The following is a 23,590-nucleotide window of genomic DNA, read 5'->3' as shown; positions in this document are numbered from 1 at the left end:
GTGTGAAAGTTTGATTAGAAATGATCAAAAAAATGTAACAAAAGTTAACATGGCTGAATCTTTCACAAACAGATCAATAACATGCATCATGCATTTAGAAAATAGATGGCGAACTTAATTCTAAGAAATACACAGCACTTTCACTTTAGCATTTAGACATAATTGAATCTCAAAACTATGTTGGTTTCCTTTTGGAAAAATTTCACTGAATTTAAAAGCACAAATATGACCATGGACCATAATACATGTCATAAGGATCTATTTTTTGAGACTGAGATTTATACATCACCTGGAAGCTGAATAAATGAGCTTTTCATTGATTGTTAGGATAGAATAGAATAGCCGTGATACAACTATTTGAAAATCTGGAAACTGGGGGTGTACAAAAAAACTAAATATTGAGAAAAATCACCTTTAAAGTTGTCCAGAAGTTCTTAGCAATGCATATTACCAATCAAAAATTAAGTTTTTATATATTTATGGTAGGAAATTTACCAAATATCTTAATGGAACAAGATCTTTACCTAATATCCTAATGATTTTGGGCATAAAAGAAAAATCGATAATTTTGACCCTAACAACATATTTTTGGCTATTGCTCAAATATAAGAGGTTTTGTGGTCCAGGGTCACATATTTACTTTACTTTATTTATGTGCATTATCTAAGACATACTAACAGCCAATTGAGCACAGTTAATGCTGATACTGACAACTTATAAATATATAAACCGATTAATCACATTGCCGATATACATTACTATTTATGGATCATTAAAACCATTGATTAATTTTCGTAGTCTAATTGTATTTATTATCTTGTAGAAACTGATTAATAGACAGTTCAACAAATATACAATAATCTGTATCAGTCATAAAGAAACAATATCAGTCGGTATATATGAGCCTGGACCACAAAACCAGTCGTAAGTAGCATGTTTTTTTCGTAGCAACAGCTAACAATACACTATATGGGTCAAAATGATGCATTTTTCTTTCATGCCAAAAATAGTTAGAATATTAAGATCATGTTCAGATCATATTTTGTAAATTTCCTATCGTAAATATATCAAAACTTAATTTTTGAATAGTAATATGCATTGCTAAGAACTTAATTTGTACAACTTTAAAGGCATATTATTCAATATATATATATTTGTTTGCACCCTCCAGATTTTTAAATAGTTGTATCTAGCACAAATGTTGTCCTAACAAACAATACATCAATAGAAAGCTAATTTACTCAGCTTTTAGATGATGTATAAATCTCAATTTCAAAAAACTGACCTTTATGACCAGGGCCACATATATTCAGAACTATGTCCAAACAGACAAACAATTTAAACACGACAAACAGTTTACGTTGCATTGTAAGGCCATAATGAAATTATATGCACATTAAAAAGAGCGTTCCTCCACATCCTTATGAAACAATGTAGCAAAAGCCACATCTGTGAAGAGAAACATAACGGACAGCTGGAGGAGAGCAGGAAACCTCAGAGGGAAATGAAATTCAGCTTTTAACTCTTCATGATCTCCGAGCAGCGGAGTAGAAGAAAAACATGCAAACGTGTCCACATCTTGAAATCATCAGATCTTCTTTCAATGTAGTTATAATAGTGCGACGGATGCATGATGCAAACATTATCAATGATCTTCAGTTTCATTAATGACATCAATAGCACACTGAGGTCGAGATCTGGCTTTAAATAGCCTGACTTTCCACAAATCTGTTGTACTCACCCATTTATGAACTTGTTTACGCGGCGTGTTTGTGTAGGATGTTTTTCAATGTAGAGAAAAAGACAGAAATCCGCTACTTTCGGGAGATGCAGCCCCTCGGGTCGGAAATACTGCAAATAATCACTTAAAATAAAAGAGGAACGCGGCTTCTAAGCATATTTCTGACAGATTATTCTGCCCCTCATTAAAAACTGCAAAAAAAAGGCAGGGGCAACAATGCAGAGGGGGAAGAGATGATGTGGATGTTGCCCCAGCCGTAAGGCGCTTCACTACAGTTTTGCCTCCGTCGCTTTACGAACTCCAGCTTGCCGTCACTGCGCTCAGTGGCGCTCATGAACCGAAAGTTCTCGCGAGAACTGGAGGGATGCGCTGTAATCATCGAGGCCGTCGAACGGGATTTTCCGCTGCTTTACAAACAAATACCTGGGGCCTGCAAATCGCAGGTAATTGTTTTTAAAAAAAAGACGTTCTTCTGAGGACATATGGGCTGTTTTTAGGTTAAGATGTAGTCGATACTAATCATTATAGAGCTTAATTTCTGAAGTGTAACGTATTTGGTTACTTTTGAGTAACTTTGAAATGTTTGGAAGAAGTGTAAACTGGCATGGCAGTGTTTTGTTCAAACGTCTAAAACTCTAGGCTATGCGAAACGTTGATGTAATATTTCCATATCTGTTTGGCTAATATAAACTACTTATTTCTAAACTGTGTAAAATGTTGTGTTATATTCATTGTGGCTGATAAGCCACGTTAAACAAATAATGACAGATATATTATAGAGCATTGATTAATGTGTATAAAACATCAGCCTACAAACGAGTTCTAAATACGACTGTTAAAACAAATAATCTCAAATCTCCATTAGCTAACCTGTGTGCGCTTGCAAATGTCCTGTTATGCTCTTTCCATTAGTCACTGCTGCCACCCTGTGGCTAGTTTAGGTTAGGAAACTTAGTTTTAACTTTAGCCATGCCTCCTTAATGAATATTCAAATATAATATATATTTTTTCCTTTCAGTACTTCTTGTGATATATTCTGCTTAACCTTGACCAGCCCTTTCCCCTGTTGTGTTTTAGTGGGGCTTAACTGAGTGGACCCAAGCTCTATTATAGTACTATTAATGCTGGGATGACTACTGATCACATAAACACACACAGAGAGAGGAATGTGCTTTAGACAGCAGAAAGTGCAGTCAGCTGCTGTGGACTAATGGTGTGGAACGCAAGAGAGAACAGAGACACACGATAGCAATAGAACACAAACAGGACAGAGATAGACTACAGGTAAAAGCATTGAAAGAGACAGGAAAAATCTGCCTGAGATTGCTTTAGGCATCAACATGCCTTTTTTGGCATGTCTACTCCGTATCAAAGTAAGATTTCAGATTTTAGAGTATTTTAGCATTCCATCGCTTGCTCACCAAACGATTTAACTGCAGTGAATGGGTGCCGTCAGAATGAGAGCCACAATAAAAACACAATAATCCACATGACTCCAGTCATCAATTCATATCTTGTGAAGTGAAAAGCTGCTTGTTTGTAATAAATAAATCCATTATCAAGATGTTTTTTTTTTTTCAAGTCCTTTCCATAATACTGCCTTCTCCAGTGGAAAAAGTAATCTTGTCTTAACCAGGAAAGAAATATGCACAGATCCACAAAAACAGGTCTAAACAAATACTGTATGTTGTGGATTTTGATGGGGGGATAACAGAGGACGGACTTTATTATGGACTCGTATTTTGGCCAGAAGCAATGGTTTAAAATTAAAACACCATAATGATAGATGTGTTCCTTACAAAACTTGTAACTTCACAAGATGTTAATTATTGGAGTGGATATTGTGATAATTTTATAAACTGGTTGACTCTCATTCACTGTAGGAGATCCATTGGTGAGCAAATTATATATTGCAAAATTTTTCCAAATCTGTTCTGATGAAGAAACAAGCTTATCTACATCTTAGATGGCCTGAGTACTTTTTGGAGGGAGGGAGGGGGGGGGGGGGGTCCTTATAAAAGTTATTTTATTTAGAGTTAAGAAAGCTATAATAGTGTATTTCAGTCACTGAATAGGTCTAAGTAATTCACCGTCTGTATTGTACGTTTACCCTCCAGGCATTCAGAAGAAGAGAGGAACTTCAACCGCCTCACCTGCTTTCCAGCAGAGCCAGACACTGTTTAAACTGCCTTTGCTGTTGAAAGACTGCGCCAGAAGGAAATCTTTGTCTTGAACCTCATACAATGGAGGCGAGAAAGAGAGCCTTGAATCTCGACCACATTGTTAATACTTGAGAAAAAGAAAAAAACGTTGCCCAAATTAAACAAAAACGACAGATGTCCTCACAATGTAGGAAAAACTGTAATCTGCTTTAGAAAAAAACCCTGCAGTTTTACTAAACACTATAGCGATGTATTTAGAAGTGTTAAGAATTCTAAAATCTTCTGTTGTTTAGAGTTAGGTGATAAAAAGTAGCATTTGTGCAGTAGGCTACAATAACAATAGACGTCAATGGAAAGTCGTGCGTGCGTGATTATTAGAGATAAGATTATATTTGTGATTGTTTACTAAACCGTGTCTTTACTTTTTGACCGTTTCATAATTTCAAAAGGCCAGTGTGTAGTTTGTAACATTTATAACCTTCTTAGAAACTCTTATTAGAAATTACGGAAACATAACGTCAGTTGGAAATCTTTCGGACTTGAGATTCACCTCCGCCACTCTTGTGACTGATGAAACGTTTACAAACAATCTGTGGCCATGTGGCGTTTTGAGAACTGTGGTACTTGTAGTCTCCCGCGTCTTTAGCGCCATACTTTCATTCTACATTGGTGACTACTTTTCCCAGAACTCCCTGCGTCATCAGCTGATTGCCGCTTGTGTTTTTCGGATGTGATGATGGCAATAAAGCGCCCAGCGGACCGTTTTTTTCCAGACGATCTTTTGGGTTCACTGCTGGAATAGAGATGACCGCCGACGGGTAAACGAGCAGAGTTTTCCTTGACTGCTTTTCACATTTTACATACTGACGAGACTTCCATAACAAACTCTTCACTTTGTAAACTGGTAAGTTTATGATTGTTATATTATAAAGTTTATTCTTTCTATTCTATTCTATTCTATTCTATTCTATTCTATTCAGTAACAGTTTTGTAGCTATGGTAGTTTAAAATATACGAGTATGAAATACATCCTGTGACATTTAATTGTAAAAATATGTATTTATGTATGTATTTATATGTAAGCCCCGAGTAGCCAATGCAAAAATATTATTTGCACACTTTTATCTAAAATTCTTCATATCGAGGTATCTGTTGTTAATAGTGAGGCACAAAGGCATAACTGCGACACAAAATTATGTTCTGCCCTTTTGGGACTTTTGACTAAGCTTACAGTATGCTATAAATATGTTTTAAACGCAGTTAACTTAAAAAAAAATTCGTTATGACTGACTTTAGTCATGATTTAGCAGAATATCAAAAATACATGTATATTTTTATGATTAATTTGTCAGTCAACACGTGCTGGCAGGTCCATATTGAAGTAGATTTTGTTGACGTTCCCGAAGTTCTTTGTTTTGATCCACTTGTTGAATACGGAAGTGACCGCTAGAGGGCAGCAGGACAAGAAAAGCATCATTAGTTTAGTCTAAAGGTGAATTCACCTGGGGCAATGAGATGTGCAATGTGTGACAAACAAAAGGTTGCCAGGTTGGCATAACAATGTCAACTTAAAGTTGATAAAGGCTTGTCGTTTTTATGTAAAGTGTTGTATTTTATGACATGAAAAAACAGCTAGAGTGTAATTTAACCTTTAAATGTTTAATAGTTCATGTTTGTCACATTTGTTGACTTGTTACTGTGTGGATGTGACCCAGCCTGGACCACAAAACCAGTCTTAAGTAGCACAGGTATATTTGTAGCAATAGTCAAAAATACATTGTATGGGTCAAAATTATTGATTTTCTTTAAGATATTTTGTACATTTTTAAAAGATATTTTGTAAATTTCCTGCCATAAATATACCAAAATTTTTTGATTAGAAATATGCATTGCTAAGAACTTCATTTGGACAACTTTTGCCCCCTCAGATAACATATTTTCAAATATTGTCCTGTTCAAACAAATCATACATCAATGGAAAGCTTATTTATTCAGCTTTTAAAAAATTCAAAAAAATGACCCTTATGACTGGTTTTGTGGTCCAGAGTCACATTTTGTCTGAAAAGCATAGGCTTTAGTTGTTGTTTTAAGCTTATTTTAACTTCATAAAGCATATTTTTATATTCTATATATTATCACTTAAAGGTTACAAAAGCTATGACTCAGAAATGTGACTCATTGCCATTTTTATGTGCTTACAAGAAGTAAAATAATATTTATTTTTTAATTTCAGCTGAGGAACCACTTTCTTCTCTTGTCTACAAGGCCTTGGGCCTCACTGGTCTAAAAGCAATGGTACTTATTCTGGGCAGAAGACTGAACCGGGAGGACTCTGGAGTGCGTGAGTCCCCAGCAGTCAAGCGAAAGGTTCTGGAGGTGGACAACAAGTCCCTCACTAACCATGATGTGTTTGATTTCTCCTCCGGCCCGTGCCACTCCGAGAGCATTCTGCAAATGTTCAACGAGTTCCGTGACGGCCGACTGTTCACAGACGTGGTGATCAGTGTGGAGGGTCGCGAGTTCCCGTGTCACCGTGCCGTGTTGTCAGCTTGCAGTAGCTACTTCCGTGCAATGTTCTGCAACGACCACCGGGAGAGCCGTGAGATGTTAGTAGAGATCAACGGCATCCGTGCTGAAGCCATGGACACCTTCTTGCAGTACGTCTACACGGGACGTGCCCGCATCACTACAGATAACGTGCAGTTCCTCTTTGAGACCTCCAGCCTCTTCCAGATCAGCACTTTGCGTGATGCCTGTGCCAAGTTCTTGGAAGACCAGCTTGACCCTTGCAACTGCCTGGGAATCCAGCGTTTTGCTGACGCACATTCCCTCAAGCAACTGGCCAGCCGCTGCCGCTCTTACGCTCTGCAGAGCTTTACCGATGTGGCCCAGCATGAAGAATTCTTGGACTTGCGTAAGGAAGAACTGGAGGAGTACATTGCTAGTGACGAGCTAGTCATTGGAAAGGAGGAGACCGTGTTTGAGGCAGTCATGCGTTGGATTTACTATGACGTGGAGCACCGCCGAATCATGCTTAAAGACCTTCTCATCCACGTCCGACTGCCCCTGCTGCATCCAAATTATTTCGTGCAGACAGTAGAAGGTGACCAGCTGATCCAAAATGCACCAGAGTGCTATCAGCTTCTGCACGAAGCCAGACGCTATCATGTGTTGGGCAATGAAATGATGTCACCTCGAACCCGTCCACGCAGGTATTACTGGCGTCCTACCTTTTGGCATTTCCTCTGCCGTGAAGGTCTTCATTAAATTTATGACCTATAATTATACACTGATGCAAGCATCCTATTAATCTACGGTTGAGTGCACTAAATGCACCAAGCAAGTTAAAAAAAGTCCAATTCACTCAATATCAAAGGGTTTGCTTACCAAGAGTTGACTTTAAATTATTAGCCAACGAGAACATACAGAATCAAACAAATTGTGGTTTAGTAGTCGTAGTCATTTTTAAAGATTTTTCAGAAAATTTCCCAGAAAGTTACATTATAGATTCAGTCGTCTTCAAAACTTGAAAGCATGATTCGACAAGTCCATGTGTTGAAGTAACTTGAAGGCTTGATTTTTATAGCTTCGCACTCTGTAGTTGAGCATTAGGAAACCTATTGGTTAAATTTATGGATACGTTACAATCCAAGCCACATTGTAAGTACAGCGAGACGGAGCAAGAAAAGACGGCCCCTTCAGGCCTGCTGTATTGCAGCGCAGTGAGGCAAAATAAATTCTCGGTGGGGCTTGTCTGTACACATTCTTCCTCCACAAGCTTCATAACACCTGAGTTTCGAAACATGTTCTTGTTGACCCGATCCTGCTTGCAGCACGCGCTTTTTTGTTTTTGTTATGTCTGGAGGAACGTGGGATGAGAGAGAGCAGGGGGAGGGGAACTGCAAACTTGTGTTTTTCTCAGAGATGACTGTAAGTGCCTCAGCGTAATTCGCTGAAGGATCCGCCAACGTTACAGTGCTTAATTATTAACAGCCTCATTATAGACTGCAGAAAGGTGTAGCACAGTCATTAGGTTAACTGCAGCCCCAGTCTCACGCAACCGGCTAAACATTGACAAAAGCTTGCTATATATTGGTGCTTTTGTTTACAACTTGACATACATTCTTTCTTTGGTTTGGTGAAAACCGGGTACTCTCAAGTCAAAACACCTCCTTAGCTATAGAGGGCTGTGTTGGAGTTTTCAGACGGGTGTCGGTTTACAATTGGCAGAAGGTTGTAGTTCCACCTCTGTTTCCAGGCAGATTTGGGATGGTTCTTAAATTTGAATTATTGGATAGGGCCTGGCCGATCTCCCCTAATTATTCTTGGGGATTGTGTGGGTGTGGTGTATTTAGACTAATTACATCACACATAAAAGACTGATCTAAATTTTCCATGTTTGCATGAATTGACCAAGCGACTGGCTTGATTCGTTCTTTCCCTCGGAGAGTGTATTCAAAGTTCAACTCTAACTTTAGCGCCTTCGCTTATGCACTCTCCAGCCCCCTGATCGTTTACACAGAGAGCTCAGTCTTCTAGGCAGATGATTTCAGGGAAAAAAAACTGGGGGGAGTTAGTTCTGGATGAAATGTGTTTGCCTGTGGATTGGTTCTTTGCGAAGAGAATGCTTATTGTGCTCTGGGCTCTAGTGTTGTTTACTGCTATTCTTAGAATGGATTCTGAACTTTTCTCACTAAAGTGTCACTGCAGAGAACAAAATAGGCTAGAAATGACATAACATAAACAATAGATGTTTGACAGAGTGCTCCCTTTCCATGTTTCAGAACTATTAATGATTTACATTCACCCATGTGTCCTGTCGTGTCCCTGCAGGTCTACTGGATTCTCAGAAGTCATTGTGGTAGTCGGAGGGTGCGAGAGGATGGGGGGTTTCAACCTGCCGTATACTGAATGCTACGATCCTGTAACTGGGGAATGGAAATCCTTAGCCAAACTCCCAGAGTTCACCAAGTCAGAGTATGCAGTGTGTGCCCTCAGGAATGACATTCTGGTCTCAGGTAATCATGGATATTTATAATAACATTTCACAAATGCTAAAATGTTTTCGCAGGCAGTGGAAAGACATAACTTGGTATTCTTCCCAGCGTTGATGCATTTCCTATTGAGACAGGAAATATCAAAGCCCTTTTTCCATTTTGAAAACAGCAGTAGCCTTTTGTTTACAACAGGAAGATGATTTTCTGCTTTCTAATGATAGTATTAAGGGCAGGTACACTATAAGTCAAAAGTTTTTGAACAGTAGGATTTTTGAAGTTTTTAAAAGAAGGCTCTTCTGCTCACCAAGCCTGCATTTATTTGATCCAAAGTACAGTAAAAACATTAAAAAAAAACATTTTCATTCAAATTTATTTGATTTTGATTTTTAAAGCTGAATATTTAGCATCATTACTCCAGTTACATGATCATTCAGAAATCATTCTAACATTCAGACTAACATTGATTTGCTGCTCAAAAACATTTATTATTATTATTATTATTATGATGGTCAAAAAGCTGAGTAGAATTATTTTAGGTTTCAGAAAACAGAATTTATCTGAAATCTTTTGTAACATTATAAATGTCTTTATCATCACTTTTCGATTAATTTAATGCATCCTTGCTAAATAAAACTATTAATTTCTATGAATTCCAAAAAATGTTTTACTGACTTAATCTTTTGAATGGTAAAGTGTATAATGTTACAATGTAATAATGTTACAAAAGCTTTTTATTTCAGATAAATGCTGATCTTTGGATATTCCTATTCATCAAATATACCTTATTCTAAATATACCTGATTTCTGAAGGCTCATGTGTCACTGAAGACTGGAGTAATGAGGCTGAAAATTGCTGATGAAAACAGTTATTGTAAATAGTAAAAATATTTCAAAATTGTACTGTTTTTGCTGTACTTTGGATCAAATAAATGCAGGCTTGGTGAGCAGTCGAGCAGAAAATCTTACTGTTCAAAAACTTTTGACTGGTAGTGTACATTCTAATTTTAGACAGCATTTGATTGGATAAAATGTTGAATATCTTGTCGGTCAAATATGAGCTATTAATATTTTTGGTCTGACGTGGACTGTAAATTTTGAATGCGTATGTCTGCTCATTTCATTGGTACATTAGCATATACACAACCTCAAAGCTAACAGAAATATAAAGTATTTATTATGAGAATTACTTTTTGTAAAATTAAAGATTGTGTGTATTTTATATCTAAGGCTTGTCTTTGTATGCCACCTGTCAATCATTTGTATCCTCTGTCATTAATTTCTCAAATTATTATAGATGACCTAGTTTGATGTTTACCTCTGGCTGGTTTAGTCTGCAGGGATTTGCTAGACACAGCAGGGCACCACGCTTTGAACAGTAAGCAGGTTCAGCAAAAAAAGATTGTGAGACATGATTAAAAGAGACCAGGACTACCAGCTATCTCATGAGAAAAGACTGTTAGAGACGGAGAGAGAGAGAGCAAGGGTGAGTGAGGGGGCTGGAATCCTGAGCGATCGGTTTACATTCTGCATGTGCCAAGCGCTCACGTGTTTCCATGAGAACAGTCCTGCTAGTTAACACTTCTCTCTATCTTTCTCTCTAGTTTCAACCTCCTTTAAGTTCATTCCTTCCCCACACATCTTGTTTCTTCTTCTTCTTTGAATTTTCTTCAGTAAACCAGGCAGGCTTTTCCAAGGCGGGAAGCCAAGGTGAACTTAAGATTAAGATGTGTCAGTCAGAAAAGAATGGAAATTGACACAATAGAAAGATGAGTTTCAGGTTGAGCAGCTTTGCTGAGTCCAGTGTGTTCTTTCCACACTGCCGGTGCTTCCTGAAGAACTGGAACAGTTTCGTAGACGATTCGTTTTTGTTAGCATAATCACACAGATGTACACATGTTAATCGATGCGCTACCAGTCAGATGTTTCATCATATTTACCACTTACTCATTCTTTATTACTACTATTTTTACATTGTGCAGTTGTAAGTTAAGACATTTAAACTATGAAATAATGGAAAATTGAAGTATGGGAATTACGTGGTGACTAAACGAATCAAAACTAACTTACAATTTTAGTTCTTGAGTAGCCACCCTTGTTTAGATTACAGCTCAGGACGTCATGAGGTGCATCCTGGGATGCTTTCTAAACAGACACTTGTTGGCTGATTTTTCTTTACTCTCTGGTGTCAAAATAATCCAATTCAATTTTAAATTCAGCTTTAAATTATGTACAATGTAATATTATCTACAGTACACTACCAGTCAAAAGTGTTCGGACAGTAAGCTCGCATTAATTTGATCCAAAATACAGCAAAAGTAGTAATATTGTGAAACATTTTTATTATTTAATTATAAGAAATTATAGAAATTAATACTTTTATTTAGCAAGATTGCTTTAAATTGATCAAAAGTGATGGTAAATATGTTTATAATGTTACAAATGATTTCTATTTAACATAAATGCTGTTCTTTTGAACATCAAAGAAACATGAAAAACCAGTTTTCAACATAATAATAGTAAAAATAAATGTTCTTTGAGCAGCAAATCAGAATATTAGAATGATTTCTGAAGAATCAGGCGACTGGAGAAACGATGCTAAAAATTCAGCTTTGAAGTTACAGGAATAAATTATTAAATCAAATAGAAAACAGTTATTTTAAATAGAAATATTTCAAATTTACTGTATTTTACTGTTTTAGCTGTACTTTGGATCAAATAAATGCAGGCTTTCAAAACTGTTCACAAACTTTTGACTGGTAATGTATGTATATTTTTGTACAAAACCTATTTCAAGCATTGAAGTGTTAGCAAAGGATCTTAAGATGATTCAGAGAAACAGATTCAAAGTAGGAAATCAACCATAACAATGGTATTGTGTATATATAATTAATAAAGGTGGTTATTGTGTTCACAATTATTTTTATAAATACCTGACAGTAGCCTATATTTCTGGCTTGTTGATCTGTAATTATGTTGCTTCACCTCAGAACTGGGCCAACATGTCCAATTATAGTTTTATCATTCACATATTATTCATGTGTTCATATGAGATAACAAGCAACACTCAACTGGTGTGTCATAGGTCATTTACCTTTTTATTATTGCATAAGTACATAACAAGACATAAAATATTGCTTGTGTGATGCAATTTCAGGTGGAAGAATCAACAGCAGGGATGTCTGGATGTACAACTCCCAGCTCAACATTTGGATCAGGGTTGCCTCATTGAACAAGGGCCGCTGGAGACACAAAATGGCAGTTTTGTTGGGAAAGGTGAGTTTGATCACTCCAAGATCTGTTTCGAAAGGTGTGCAGATGGCGAAAATTATGCTAAAGACAATTGAACAGGTGTATGAACTTTTCAAATAGACGAAAAAACGCAACCCATATATTTTGTTTTTGACATCAAAGGCCAATTAAAACAAGAGTATTCTTTGTAGATGCTAGCCAAATTTGACTCATGCCAACATGGAAAGGTTGTTTACCCTGCACTCAATTATGAGCAAAACTACACAAGACTAAACTGTGTAATACCAGTTGACTTGTAGCAAGGATAAACATGGTTCGCCTCAACCACAATGTGGATTGTGTGGTGAATTTGTATCTGCCAAGAGTACAAAACCATCAAACAAGACATTTAGAAGCCAATAATAAACCAATACATTCCAAATCCTAAAGGCCTGTTGACTTTCCAATGAGTTCCATAAATCAAAGTGTTGGCTTAGTTAGTCATGCCACATTATATAAGACAACTTCCATTCTGATGACGGTGGTGTTGTTGGGGTAAAAAAAAAAAAGGGTGTTAAGATATCTTAACCCATATTTAGCTTTCAAACATATTCCCACCCTTATAAGTGATTGCCTGTTTGACATTTAGTCCTCTTTGTCTGAGCCTCCATTCGTCCCTCTTGACTTGCTTGGATCTTGTTCCTTGTTGTTATTAAACAATTACATCATTTTTAACCTCTCCCTCGGAGCTGGTTTGCTTACAGTGCAGTTTTTAATAATCAGTAACTGATGTTGAAGTGATCAAGCCTGTATCATAAAGAAAGGACTCTGGCTAAAGCATTTGGATCTGTCAACTTAAGTTGATATTAGATCACTAATAGCCTGTTTTCAATGTTTTCAACATTTTTAACAGCCATAATCAGCTCCAGAGATCTGATTTACTTTGGCAGGGGGGGTTCTTTAATTCTGTTTGCGAAAGATCTGATGCATTTCATGCACTCGGTGAGGAACCAGCTCAAAGGTTTAATAAATTAAGACTGTCTTGTTGTGAATGGAATGAGCCGAGCCAACAAAAGCTACTTGTGCAATAACTAATTAACATGCGCTGTAAGTTATAGCCAGTTGTCTGCTTGAACGCCTCTTTCTTTGGGTTAGTTTGTTTTGATGCTTTGTATTGCGGCTTATTCAGATATTCTTCCCTCAGCTTTCTGTCTCTGGGTGTCTAGAGTCTCTTTGTGTTTCTTTTGAGGCAGATGATAGTTTTAGACTCAAACCCATTTGACCCCGAAAGATCATTTGGATTTGTTTTTGAGCAACAGCTCTTCAGACGTATGGATTGTTTGACTGCGGTTGGATTTATTGGTTTTTATGAAAGATTTATGACTGACGGATGAAATCTAATCAACTGAAGTCACAAAAAGATAATGTGATATGAGCCGTGCTGACACTTGTTAGATATACTGTATGTGATTATTGTGTATGTGTGACACAATTTTAATTAACATTCAAGTGAAAATGACTCACACCCTGTCAGCATATATTAGCCTTTTCACTTAGGCACACAGTGAACTGGAAACTGAATTCCACTGAAGACATTTATAGTCTTTAATGATAAAGAGCTATTTTGTTGCTATACCATCTTATCAGTCCCAGGGGTGAAAGAACTCTCTCAATAATATCTGACTCTGAACAAAGAGCTTACCAGAAAGCACATGGCTTTGTTTTGCGTAAGCGGCGTGTGGCCCCTCTGTGTTTAAGCATGTTCGTGCACCGGCACTGGTTTGACCGGTTTTCTTGTTCCATTAAGGGAAACATGTTTACCTTCTTCTTTTTGAACGGCATGGAGACATGAGGCAGAAGAGGGAGGGTTTTTGTGTTCCACGTGTTTTCATTTGAGTGTTAGCGAGAAATTTCTCGAAATCTCTTTGGGGACTTGGAAAAACAAAAGTGAGTGATGTTACAACACAGAACTGTCAGCACTTTGCACTCAGAAAGGTCATGTTTTCGCCGCGGGGATGTTTTGATCACATTTATTGGATGCTGCCAATGAGTCTTACATTCACTGGATAATAACCCAGGTCATGCAAATGCCTTCAACTGTGGTTTTTAACAGTCTTGAATGATTTATGCAAAACCTGATTGATTTCTACCGTTACGCCTATTTTCCTCTGCATGTTAACATCTTTACTGGCATTCTGCCAGCTTATTTGATAAGGGCATGTCTGTTTATGTTGACGTCAAAACTGGAGAAAAGTGTTTTTAAGTGTTTTAAGCATCTATTCCAAAATACGTCAACAAGGCAGTAACAATTTAAACAATATATTTTATTTGTGAACTTCTGTTCAGCTATTCTTTTAAATAGTTCACTTTTAACTATTTTTGAAGTTTCTGGATCATCAGTCATTAAAGCTCAGTAAATATTGTTCACAGACACAGAGATTTACTCAAATTTCACCAAGCTGATTAGGTGTAACAACATAGTTATATCTAAATCTATATCTGTGAGTTTTTTTTTTTAAATATCCGGTTAAGGCCATTAGACTGATTTGCGAACGCGAACACTCACGAACACAAGAGGCGGGATTTATTGCATTAACCAATCACAGCAGATCATAAGCAGTCACATCCAATCATATCGCAATGGAGGCATTGCCTCCTCTGATTTGACTTTCCCCCATTTATTCTCGATTACCCCATCACTCTGACTGCACGCTTTAGGGGGTCTGTTAAAACACAGTGGGCTCAGGGGAGGCGAGAGACGCAGACTCCTGCTGTAACTTTATTTCTTTCGAAAAACAAGGGATTTGTATACAAAAATGACAGCTGAGGGTGCCATCAGCCTGCCGATTGTTTTCACACTTTACTGCATGATCTAATCCTTTAATATTGACTGAACAACATTTGATTCAAATGTCCACTTAATCTTTGATATTTGGACATTTCTTTATGACAGAAATACAGCCACAGTCATTTCTTGAATATGTGGACATCAAAACATGTAAACTCAGAGTGAGGGTTTGAGCTTTTTTTTTAAATCACAATGAACAGTTAAAATATTTAGAAAGATACTGATGTATTCTCTTGTGTTTGCATAGGTTTATATATGATTTACCTGACAAATCTGAAATGGCGCACATAGAGCTGGGAATTAATTCCTCGATTCCGAGGCGTTGAGAGTCGATTCTAAAGGTTGCACTTTCGGATAGATTGTTTTAATGAAAAATACAATTCCGAGGTTATTTTATGGTGGGACTGGCTTATGTTGTCGACAATTTTGAGGAATCTTGGAATCAAATCCTATCGATTCCAGAATCAGGAATCGGACTCCGCCTTAGGCGTACGTTACGTTCGCAGATGAACGTTATAATAAACCCAAACTCACAGTAATAAGCAGAGATGAAGTTTGAGACACTTCACATGTGTAAATGATAACAGTTCACTTAATGATAACAATACACAGTATTTTGCTTGTTACTCGACACGGACAAATTACAGATTTTTTTTCAAATACTCGTATTGAATTAAGGAATCGTGACAGCCCTGTTAAAACATTCTAAGAGTGTGAATGAAATCTAGATATACTACATATACTACAAAGCCATGTTGGCTTTGTCATGTGAGCTACTTGTGAGTTGCATTGCTTCATTGGCATTCTAAACGTCTCTCTTTATTCTGTTTTATGAAAACAATGATCTCATACATACTACTCATTCCGCATACTGCTTCTCACCTACTATTTAGTAGGACAATATGCCTTTTTTAGATGCGCAGTATTTTGTTGGAAATAGTCAAGGAAATTTGGACATTTCTAAGAACTTTTCGTGTGTGTGTGATTACTTTTTTTTCTTTTAAATTCCTTATCTTAATCTTAGACTTGCTACAAAGTTATTCAAAATTCCTGCCTCTGGTTACTCAAAAGCAGACTAGAAGAGTCTAACTGCTGACACGGTCGGAAGTGATGTGTTTACCTTATGACTAATGCAAAATGTAGAATTTCCTGTGAATGGCCGTATGTTGTCAAGCTGTCTAGATCTAGTTTGTTTAGTCCGCTTACGTAATGAAAAAGCAGGTATAATCATGGATTTGTTTATGTCGCTAATGCAGTACTAGCCTCGGGGTTTGTGCATGTGCGTGCGTCTGTAACAATCCCTTTGTCATTACATCAATATCAGAATCGATATGAAAGGGTAAACGGTAGTTCTTGTTTGGCTAGATCAACATGCTTCGTTTCACATCCACAGAAACGTCATGTGTACAATACAAAAGAGATTTAAACAGTTTGAACGTACCTACATTACATTGGTGTTTGATGTATTGTGTAGGGGCCCATATGTAATAAACTGTGTTTATCTACAGGTGTATGCCGTTGGAGGATACGACGGTCAATCACGACTCAGCAGCGTCGAATGCTACGACTCTTTCTCAAACCGCTGGACCGAGGTGGCACCCATGAAGGAGGCCGTGAGCTCGCCAGCCGTCGCCAGCTGTGTCAACAAGCTGTTTGTGATCGGAGGAGGACCTGACGACAACACATGCTCCGATAAGGTTTGTTGAAGAGCATGACGCATAGTGTTGAGGAGTAGGGCGTCTTTGAAAACCGCCCTGTTGGTTATCTCTGCATGTCTTTGTGCATTTACTGCATGTAAACATTACATTTATTTTTGGGTCATGCTACTGGAGGGTGTGACATGCTTTGTTTTTCCAGTCTAGTCATCTTGGGATTTCTCTAAACAGTGCAGTGGACCATAAACCCAGCCACAGTATAGAAAAGAGCTCTCATTATATAGTTTTACTTGAGAAATGGGTGATATTTATTTGTATTGCAATGCTGTTATTGTAGTAAATCCTTAATCTATGTCATATTAAAGGCTTTTAGCTATCACTTGGGACAGTTAAAGAGACTATTCTCCCAAAAATTACAAAAAATTCAATTATGTCTATTGCTGTTTCGGACTCCACTTGTTTCACTGTATGGGCAAAAAAGTTGAAACTTTTTTTTTTTTAAATATCTTCTGCAAAAGAAAAAAAGTCAAAACAATGTGAGGGTTAAACCACTGTTAATTTAGTATTATGTACTTTCATTTTGTATTTACTACTATTATAGAATTTATTAATATATTAAATTAGATTTTAGTATTTTTGTGTTTTTAAAATTTTTAATTTTTATTATTTATTTATTTGTTTAATTGTTAGTTATTTTAGTACTTCAACCTAAACTTTTTTTTAATTTTTAGTTTTTGTTTTTTTTCTCAAGTTTTAGTTACCAATAACAGCACGGTTTTAAACTCAAGCTTAAAAACTTAACAATGTACAGTATAGTTGAGTTGAACCAGAGGTCAGCCTACATTTAAATACCTTCATTTGATGAAAGACAGGAAGTTTAAGTATACAAAGACCCTACTATGGTAACTACTACATTCTGTGTGACCAAAACGGCATCAATTGCTTAAACCCTGAGCTGTTAGATTCTCCCCTTTGTTACAAGATGCCAGCTTGTTTACATTTACCCTGAGTTTTTCCCTTCATCATGGCCTAACATTGCCTTAACTGAACAATAGATTGCAGAGACATTGAGTGTGCTGTCCGCTGCCCCCTAATGGAGATCAACAGCTACGACCATCTGACCTCGATCTGTCAGCACGCTTTGATACATTCTCCAGGTGTCTCTTTAGAGAGAAACACTGAGCTGCAGATATTTCATTGGATTCCCTCACTGTATTCCACTGCCATTCAGTGTCTTAGTTTTGAACTAGCTGACCTTTAATTCCCAAGCAAAACTTCTTTGGACACATAATTCCACAGAGTACAGCTTGACGTGGTGTTTTTAAAATACTTGTTGTGATGGTTGGTTAGGATACTGAAGAAAACGGCCTGAGGGAATTTGATACCGTTGGAGCATTTCCTGCTTCCTTTTAAGAAGTTCTCATGGTAATCGTGCCACCTAGCTTAACTCTGATTAGTTATAGCGTGTGTGTGTGTGTGTGTGTGTGTTATTTGACTGTTTTATTATTGTAGTCACGTTTCTATCCTATTAGTCTCCCGGATCATTTGTGCCCAGAGTGTTCTTTTGCACAAGTGTCTGCTATTTCCAAAATGTGTGAAGCCCCTGTAATACCATCCTCTCCAGTATGACTTACTCCACACAGAGAGGGAGATAAAAATGCATTCAGGCTTTTCTCAGGAGATATTGTGTCTGCGTGTGATTATGTTTCCTTTATATCAGGACACAAGATCGCTGATTACTGTTTTTGTGAGTTTGTTTCCTCAAGGCAATTTCATATTTTTGAGACCACAAAACATCTGTGAAGTTGTTATCAACACCCTTATTCTAAAATAGCAGGGGGATTGATAAATGTTTGTGATTGCAGGTTCAGTGCTATGACCCAGAATCTGACTCCTGGTTGCTGAGGGCCAACATTCCCATCGCTAAACGCTGCATCACGGCTGTATCACTGAACAATCTCATCTATGTTTCTGGAGGCCTGACCAAATCCATCTACTGCTATGACCCCACTGAAGATTACTGGATGCATGTAGTCCACACGTTCAGCAAACAGGTACTGGATGTTATGAAGTTAAAGGATTAATTCACTCCTGATAATTTACTCACGCCCATGTCATCCAAAATGTCTTTCTTACTTAAGTTGAAAAGAATTTAATGTTTTTGACGAAAACATTCCAGGATTTTTCTCCATATAGTGAACTTCAATGGGAATCAGCAGGTCGAAGGTCCAAATTGCAGTTTCAATGCAGCTTCAAAAGGCTCTACATGATCTCAGCTGAGGAGTAAGAGTCTTATCTAGCTAAATGATTGGTCATTTTCCAAAAAAAAAAAAAAAAAGTGTATATATTGTTTAACCACAAATGTTCATCTTGCACTAGCTCTGTGATGTGCGTCTACGACTTTAAGCATTACATAATCATGTTGGAAAGCTCACGTGTGGTTAATTCTTCGTCTTTGTACACTGGTTCAAAAAGGTTGGGTATCTCATTTTCACCTTCAACTTAAAAATCGTCTGACATCGTTTTTGTAAAGAGCATTTGACTTTCTTTGCACGTTCGCTTTGTAAACACTGGGTCGGTACTTTTCCCTATGTCACTTGCAAGAATAAAGTCAAAATATTTTGAGAATATAGTTGAAATATTTTGAGAATAAGGTCGAAATATTTAGTAAATAAATTCAAAATATTAAGAGAATAAAGTTGAAATATTACGAGAATAGTCAAAATTACAAGAATAAAGTAGAAATATTTCGAGAATAAAGTTTGAATGTTTTAAGAATAAAGTCGAAATATTTTGAGATTCAAGATTTTTTTTTGAGAAAATCTAAATGTTCAGAGAATAAAGTCGAAATTTCGAGAATAAAGTTGATATTTCACCATAGTTGAAATGTTTTGAGAATAACGTTGAAATGTTTAGATAAAGTTTTATATATTTAGAGAATAAAGTTGAAATATTCAGAGATTAAGTCGATATTTTGAGAATAAAGTCAATATTTCGTGAAAAATCTAAATGTTTTAAGAATATAGTTTAAATATTCCGAGATTAAGTTTATATTTTGAAAATAAAGTTGAAATGTTTCGAGATTAAGTCAATATTTTGAGAATAAAGTCGAAATGTTTCGAGATTCAAGATTTTTTTTCGAGAAAATCAAAATGTTTAGAGAATAAAGTCGAAATTCGGAGAATAAAGTTGACATTTCAACAATAAAGTTGAAATGTTTCGAGAATAACATTGAAATGTTTCGAGAATAACATTGAAATGTTTCGAGAAAAAAGTTGTATATATATTGAGAACAGTCAAAATATTTCAAGAAATAAAGTCAAAATATTCAGAGAATAAAGTCTAAATGTTTAGAGAATAAAGTCGAAATTCGGAGAATAAAGTTGATATTTCAACAATAAAGTTGAAATGTTTCGAGAATAACATTTGAAATGTTTAGAGAAAAAAGTTGTATATATATTGAGAACAGTCAAAATATTTCAAGAAATAAAGTCAAAATATTCGGAGAATAAAGTCTAAATGTTTCGAGAATAAAGTCGAAATATTTAGAGAATAAAGTTTAAATATTCTGAGATTAAGTCGATATTTTGAGAATAAAGTCAATATTTCGAGAAAAGTCTAAAAGTTTTGAGTATAAAATTGAAATATTTCGAGAAGTCTAAATATTCAGAGAATAAAGTTGATATCTCGAGAATAAAGTCAAAACGTTTCAACTTTAATCTCGTAATGTTAGTGTCTTTTTTGTTTTGTTTTTACGTGCCACTAAACACTGTCATACTTTACAATGTGACTATGTAATGTGTGAAGTCAAGCTAGTGCACAACAAGCATTTGTGGTTAAAAAGTATATAATTAATTATTTTTTTTTAGAAAATGACCGATTGTTTCGCTTGATAAGACCCTTATTCATTGGCTGGATAGTGTAGAGCCCTTTGCAGCTGCATTGAAACTGCAATTTTGATCTTTTACCCATTGGATGCTATTGAAGTCCACTATATGGAGAAAAATCCTGGAATGTTTTCCTCAAAAATGTTCAATTCTTTTCAACCCGGCTCATATTTACTTTCTGAGCCCGTGTTGCACTCAACTGACACACACTTGAGTTTACATTCCAGCATGTGTACATTCTCGCTCTTGTTTTTCAGGAAAGTTGCGGCATGTCAGTATGTAACGGAAAGATCTTTATCCTGGGTGGGCGTGGTGAAAACGGAGAGGCGTCAGACACCATCCTGTGCTACGACCCGTCAACCGGCATCATCACAGGCGTGGCCGCCATGCCCCGCCCCATTTCCTACCACGGCTGCGTCACCATCCACCGCTACAATGAGAAGTTCTACCACTCATGACACTAAAAAGCACACTCACACAGGGACATAATGGATAAACTGAGCCTTACTGTAGATAATGTAGCATTATGATAGGTAAGGTGAGTCCCAAACCCCTCAGTTCAGACGTTTTGAGACCAGTCAGTTAAACTGACAATTACACAATAACTCATTTCAGTGTACAGTATAAACATTTAAGCATTTACTCACCTTCATGTTGATCCAAACCCACAACGCCTTTCTATGAAAGAAAACAAAAGAAAATATTTTGAGTGCATACAATGAAAGTCAATAGGGCCCAAAACAAACTGATTTTCATTCATATGTTTTTCTTAAGATTTAGCAATCTTCTTTCTACAAGCCTGATAGACGAAAACAGGTTGTGTATGAATTTGCATATTTCCAAATCCGTTACCCAAATACTTCTAAACTGATTGACAGCTGATTGGCTTTGAATTCTAGCTGGTCTCTCAACCTCACTTTGTTGTTCCCTTCAAAGTATCTTCATTTAAGATTATTTTTTTCCACTACATTACTATTGTTGCATTTTCTATTGTATTTTATTGTATGGTGTAAGTGGTTGTTTTGAGTGGGTGAACGGTGTGATTATTTGTGTCTGGTGGATAGTGTTTGATTGTGACAGATCATGTGTGTATAAAAGTCAGATGTGTGTGTGATAGACACAGAATATGCAGGAACCACTTTTGCCGAGCTCCCATTTCTAATCGGTAAATGGTTCAGAAAAACCCATCAGGCACCTTAATTTACTGTGTTCCTTTTAATATCTCTTTACGTATGCATGTATGTATTTGGGTGATGTTAACTTTTTCTGTATTTCTTAGTATTGCGGCTCTAATGAAAAAACAAGTGTTTATTGCTCTTTTGTAGTAATGCCATCCTTCTGGATCCTTACTATGATGATTAGCATCTGTATTATTACTCCGTATCAATTAGAAACATGCTTTCTTGCATATTATGTAGAATACAAGCAGAGATGTCTTGTTTATAAGTGAATCATATTATGTTCTATCGCTTTAAATTATTTATTCTTTATACATGTCTGAAAGCCCCAACCAGGCACTTAAGTCAATATATCGCAGTGTCCCGGATGTAAATATGAGTTTGATGATCCTTCTTCAGGTTTACTGTATCAGTAAGTGTTTGCAACGGTGACGCATCAGGCCAAACGGCCAGTTGACAGCTCCCATAAAACTCTTCCTTTTTTGTTCTCACAATAATCTGAGCTCAGTATTTGTGTGTACAGTGCAGTGACGTAGCAGCAAAGGATTGTGTGTTTGTGCACCAGGGAGCAGTGACGTCAGCTCTGTTGCCTGCTTTTGGTTAGTCGGACTAAGCTGCAAGACCAGAACAATTGAGGACACACATTGTTCGTTTTACTCTGGGAATTGTACAACGCAAGACCCTGCACACATTATGCCTATAACCTTTTTGAGTGTACCTTTTTGGTGTGTAGTTTAACGACTGTATGTTTGTGTAAATAATTGGTGTGAGTTTGGTGTCTTTTTGCTATACAGGCTTGTTTTTTTCCCCTTATTTTCAGTTGCTAAAAGCCATAGACATAATGAGTGTTTCTTATTTTATTTTACAAATGTTTCTTTTGAGTGAATCCTTATACACTTTAGGGTATTGAATTATCTGTGCATGCCAAAAACTATTTAACTCGTATGTCAAAAAATAAATACAAAATCATTGTTATGCGCCTTTAGCGCTAATTAGTGATGGTTTGGCAAAGAAAAGTGGCAACTTGAGAAAATATTACTCAAGTGCATTAAAAGAAATTACTGTTTTGTGCCTTGTGGTGGGATGATAGTCATTTGACAACTAGCCAAAGATGTGTGATTGGTCTTGTCTGTGTTAATTCCAGTACAATATTGTAAAAGAAACCGCAAGCCTTGTATGTCATAATTTTTTATGTGTAAAACTGTTGCTAAAATTTTCTTGCTCTGAGTAACTGAAATGTACGAGAGCTTAATGTGGTGTACATGCATACGTTTCTTCAATAAAGCTGTTTTTAGTATGGATTTGTACACTGTTGTTATGTTTATGTTTTAACCACTAACCCTACACTATTTTTTTTGTCCGAAACATGCAAACATGAATAACTACCTCAGATTGTGATCCGTACTATTATTTCTGATCAGATTTACAGTTTTCACCTCAAGGATGATTCCAATCCAATATACTTATGCAAAACAAGGGAATCTGAGTCATTTATAAAGACCACAATATCTTTCAGTTATTAGGTAAACAACCTCATAGCAAAACCCTGGCATCACTGTAGTAAGTACTGTTAATTTCTTAAGTCATGTATTTGTGTTGTACCTTTGCTAATCACCCAATCCCTGGTTTCCTTCTACTGTACTGAGGCATTCATTTGTTTACTAAGTTGCTTTGAATAAAAACCGTCGGCTAACCGACAAAACGCCATGCTAGTCAAACAAAGAACAGATGAAGTGTTGAATTACAGAACCACCTGCAGATAAATGCTCACGAACTGGATCTACTGTACCTGTCACAGGAATGCTGGGTTTTCACTACACACAAAGCCCGCCAATTGATACTTAAAACTAGCCCAATCGCGTTGTTTGGCGCGGTTCCCCTGATAAAATTAACA

At 36.6% G+C, this 23,590-nt stretch overlaps 2 protein-coding genes across 4 annotated transcripts in view; one reads left to right on the top strand and one right to left on the bottom strand.

Annotated features, from left to right (window-relative positions):
• The window catches only part of sh3kbp1 (SH3-domain kinase binding protein 1), a 68,418-nt gene extending 66,374 nt beyond the window's left edge, over positions 1-2,044 (bottom strand). For all 3 annotated transcript variants that reach the window (XM_073830807.1, XM_073830808.1, XM_073830809.1), the window contains exon 1: positions 1,742-2,044. In XM_073830807.1, the coding sequence (XP_073686908.1) occupies positions 1,742-1,745 (4 nt within the window). In that variant the 5' untranslated portion in view covers positions 1,746-2,044. The remainder of the gene's footprint in view (positions 1-1,741) is intronic.
• A 2,466-nt stretch (positions 2,045-4,510) lies between these two features.
• On the top strand, positions 4,511-23,003 carry klhl24b (kelch-like family member 24b). The gene is made up of 7 exons (XM_073830466.1): positions 4,511-4,807; positions 6,137-7,115; positions 8,737-8,921; positions 12,055-12,173; positions 16,485-16,673; positions 18,497-18,685; positions 20,776-23,003. Exons 2-7 carry the CDS (start codon positions 6,196-6,198, stop codon positions 20,974-20,976), a joined length of 1,803 nt encoding a protein of 600 aa, XP_073686567.1. The 5' UTR covers positions 4,511-4,807; positions 6,137-6,195; the 3' UTR covers positions 20,977-23,003.
• The last annotated feature ends 587 nt before the right edge of the window (positions 23,004-23,590 follow it).

This window comes from Garra rufa, chromosome 24, assembly GCF_049309525.1.
Source record: "Garra rufa chromosome 24, GarRuf1.0, whole genome shotgun sequence".
NCBI classification, from domain to species: domain Eukaryota; kingdom Metazoa; phylum Chordata; class Actinopteri; order Cypriniformes; family Cyprinidae; genus Garra; species Garra rufa.
This window is presented reverse-complemented; position numbering and strand designations above follow the sequence as displayed.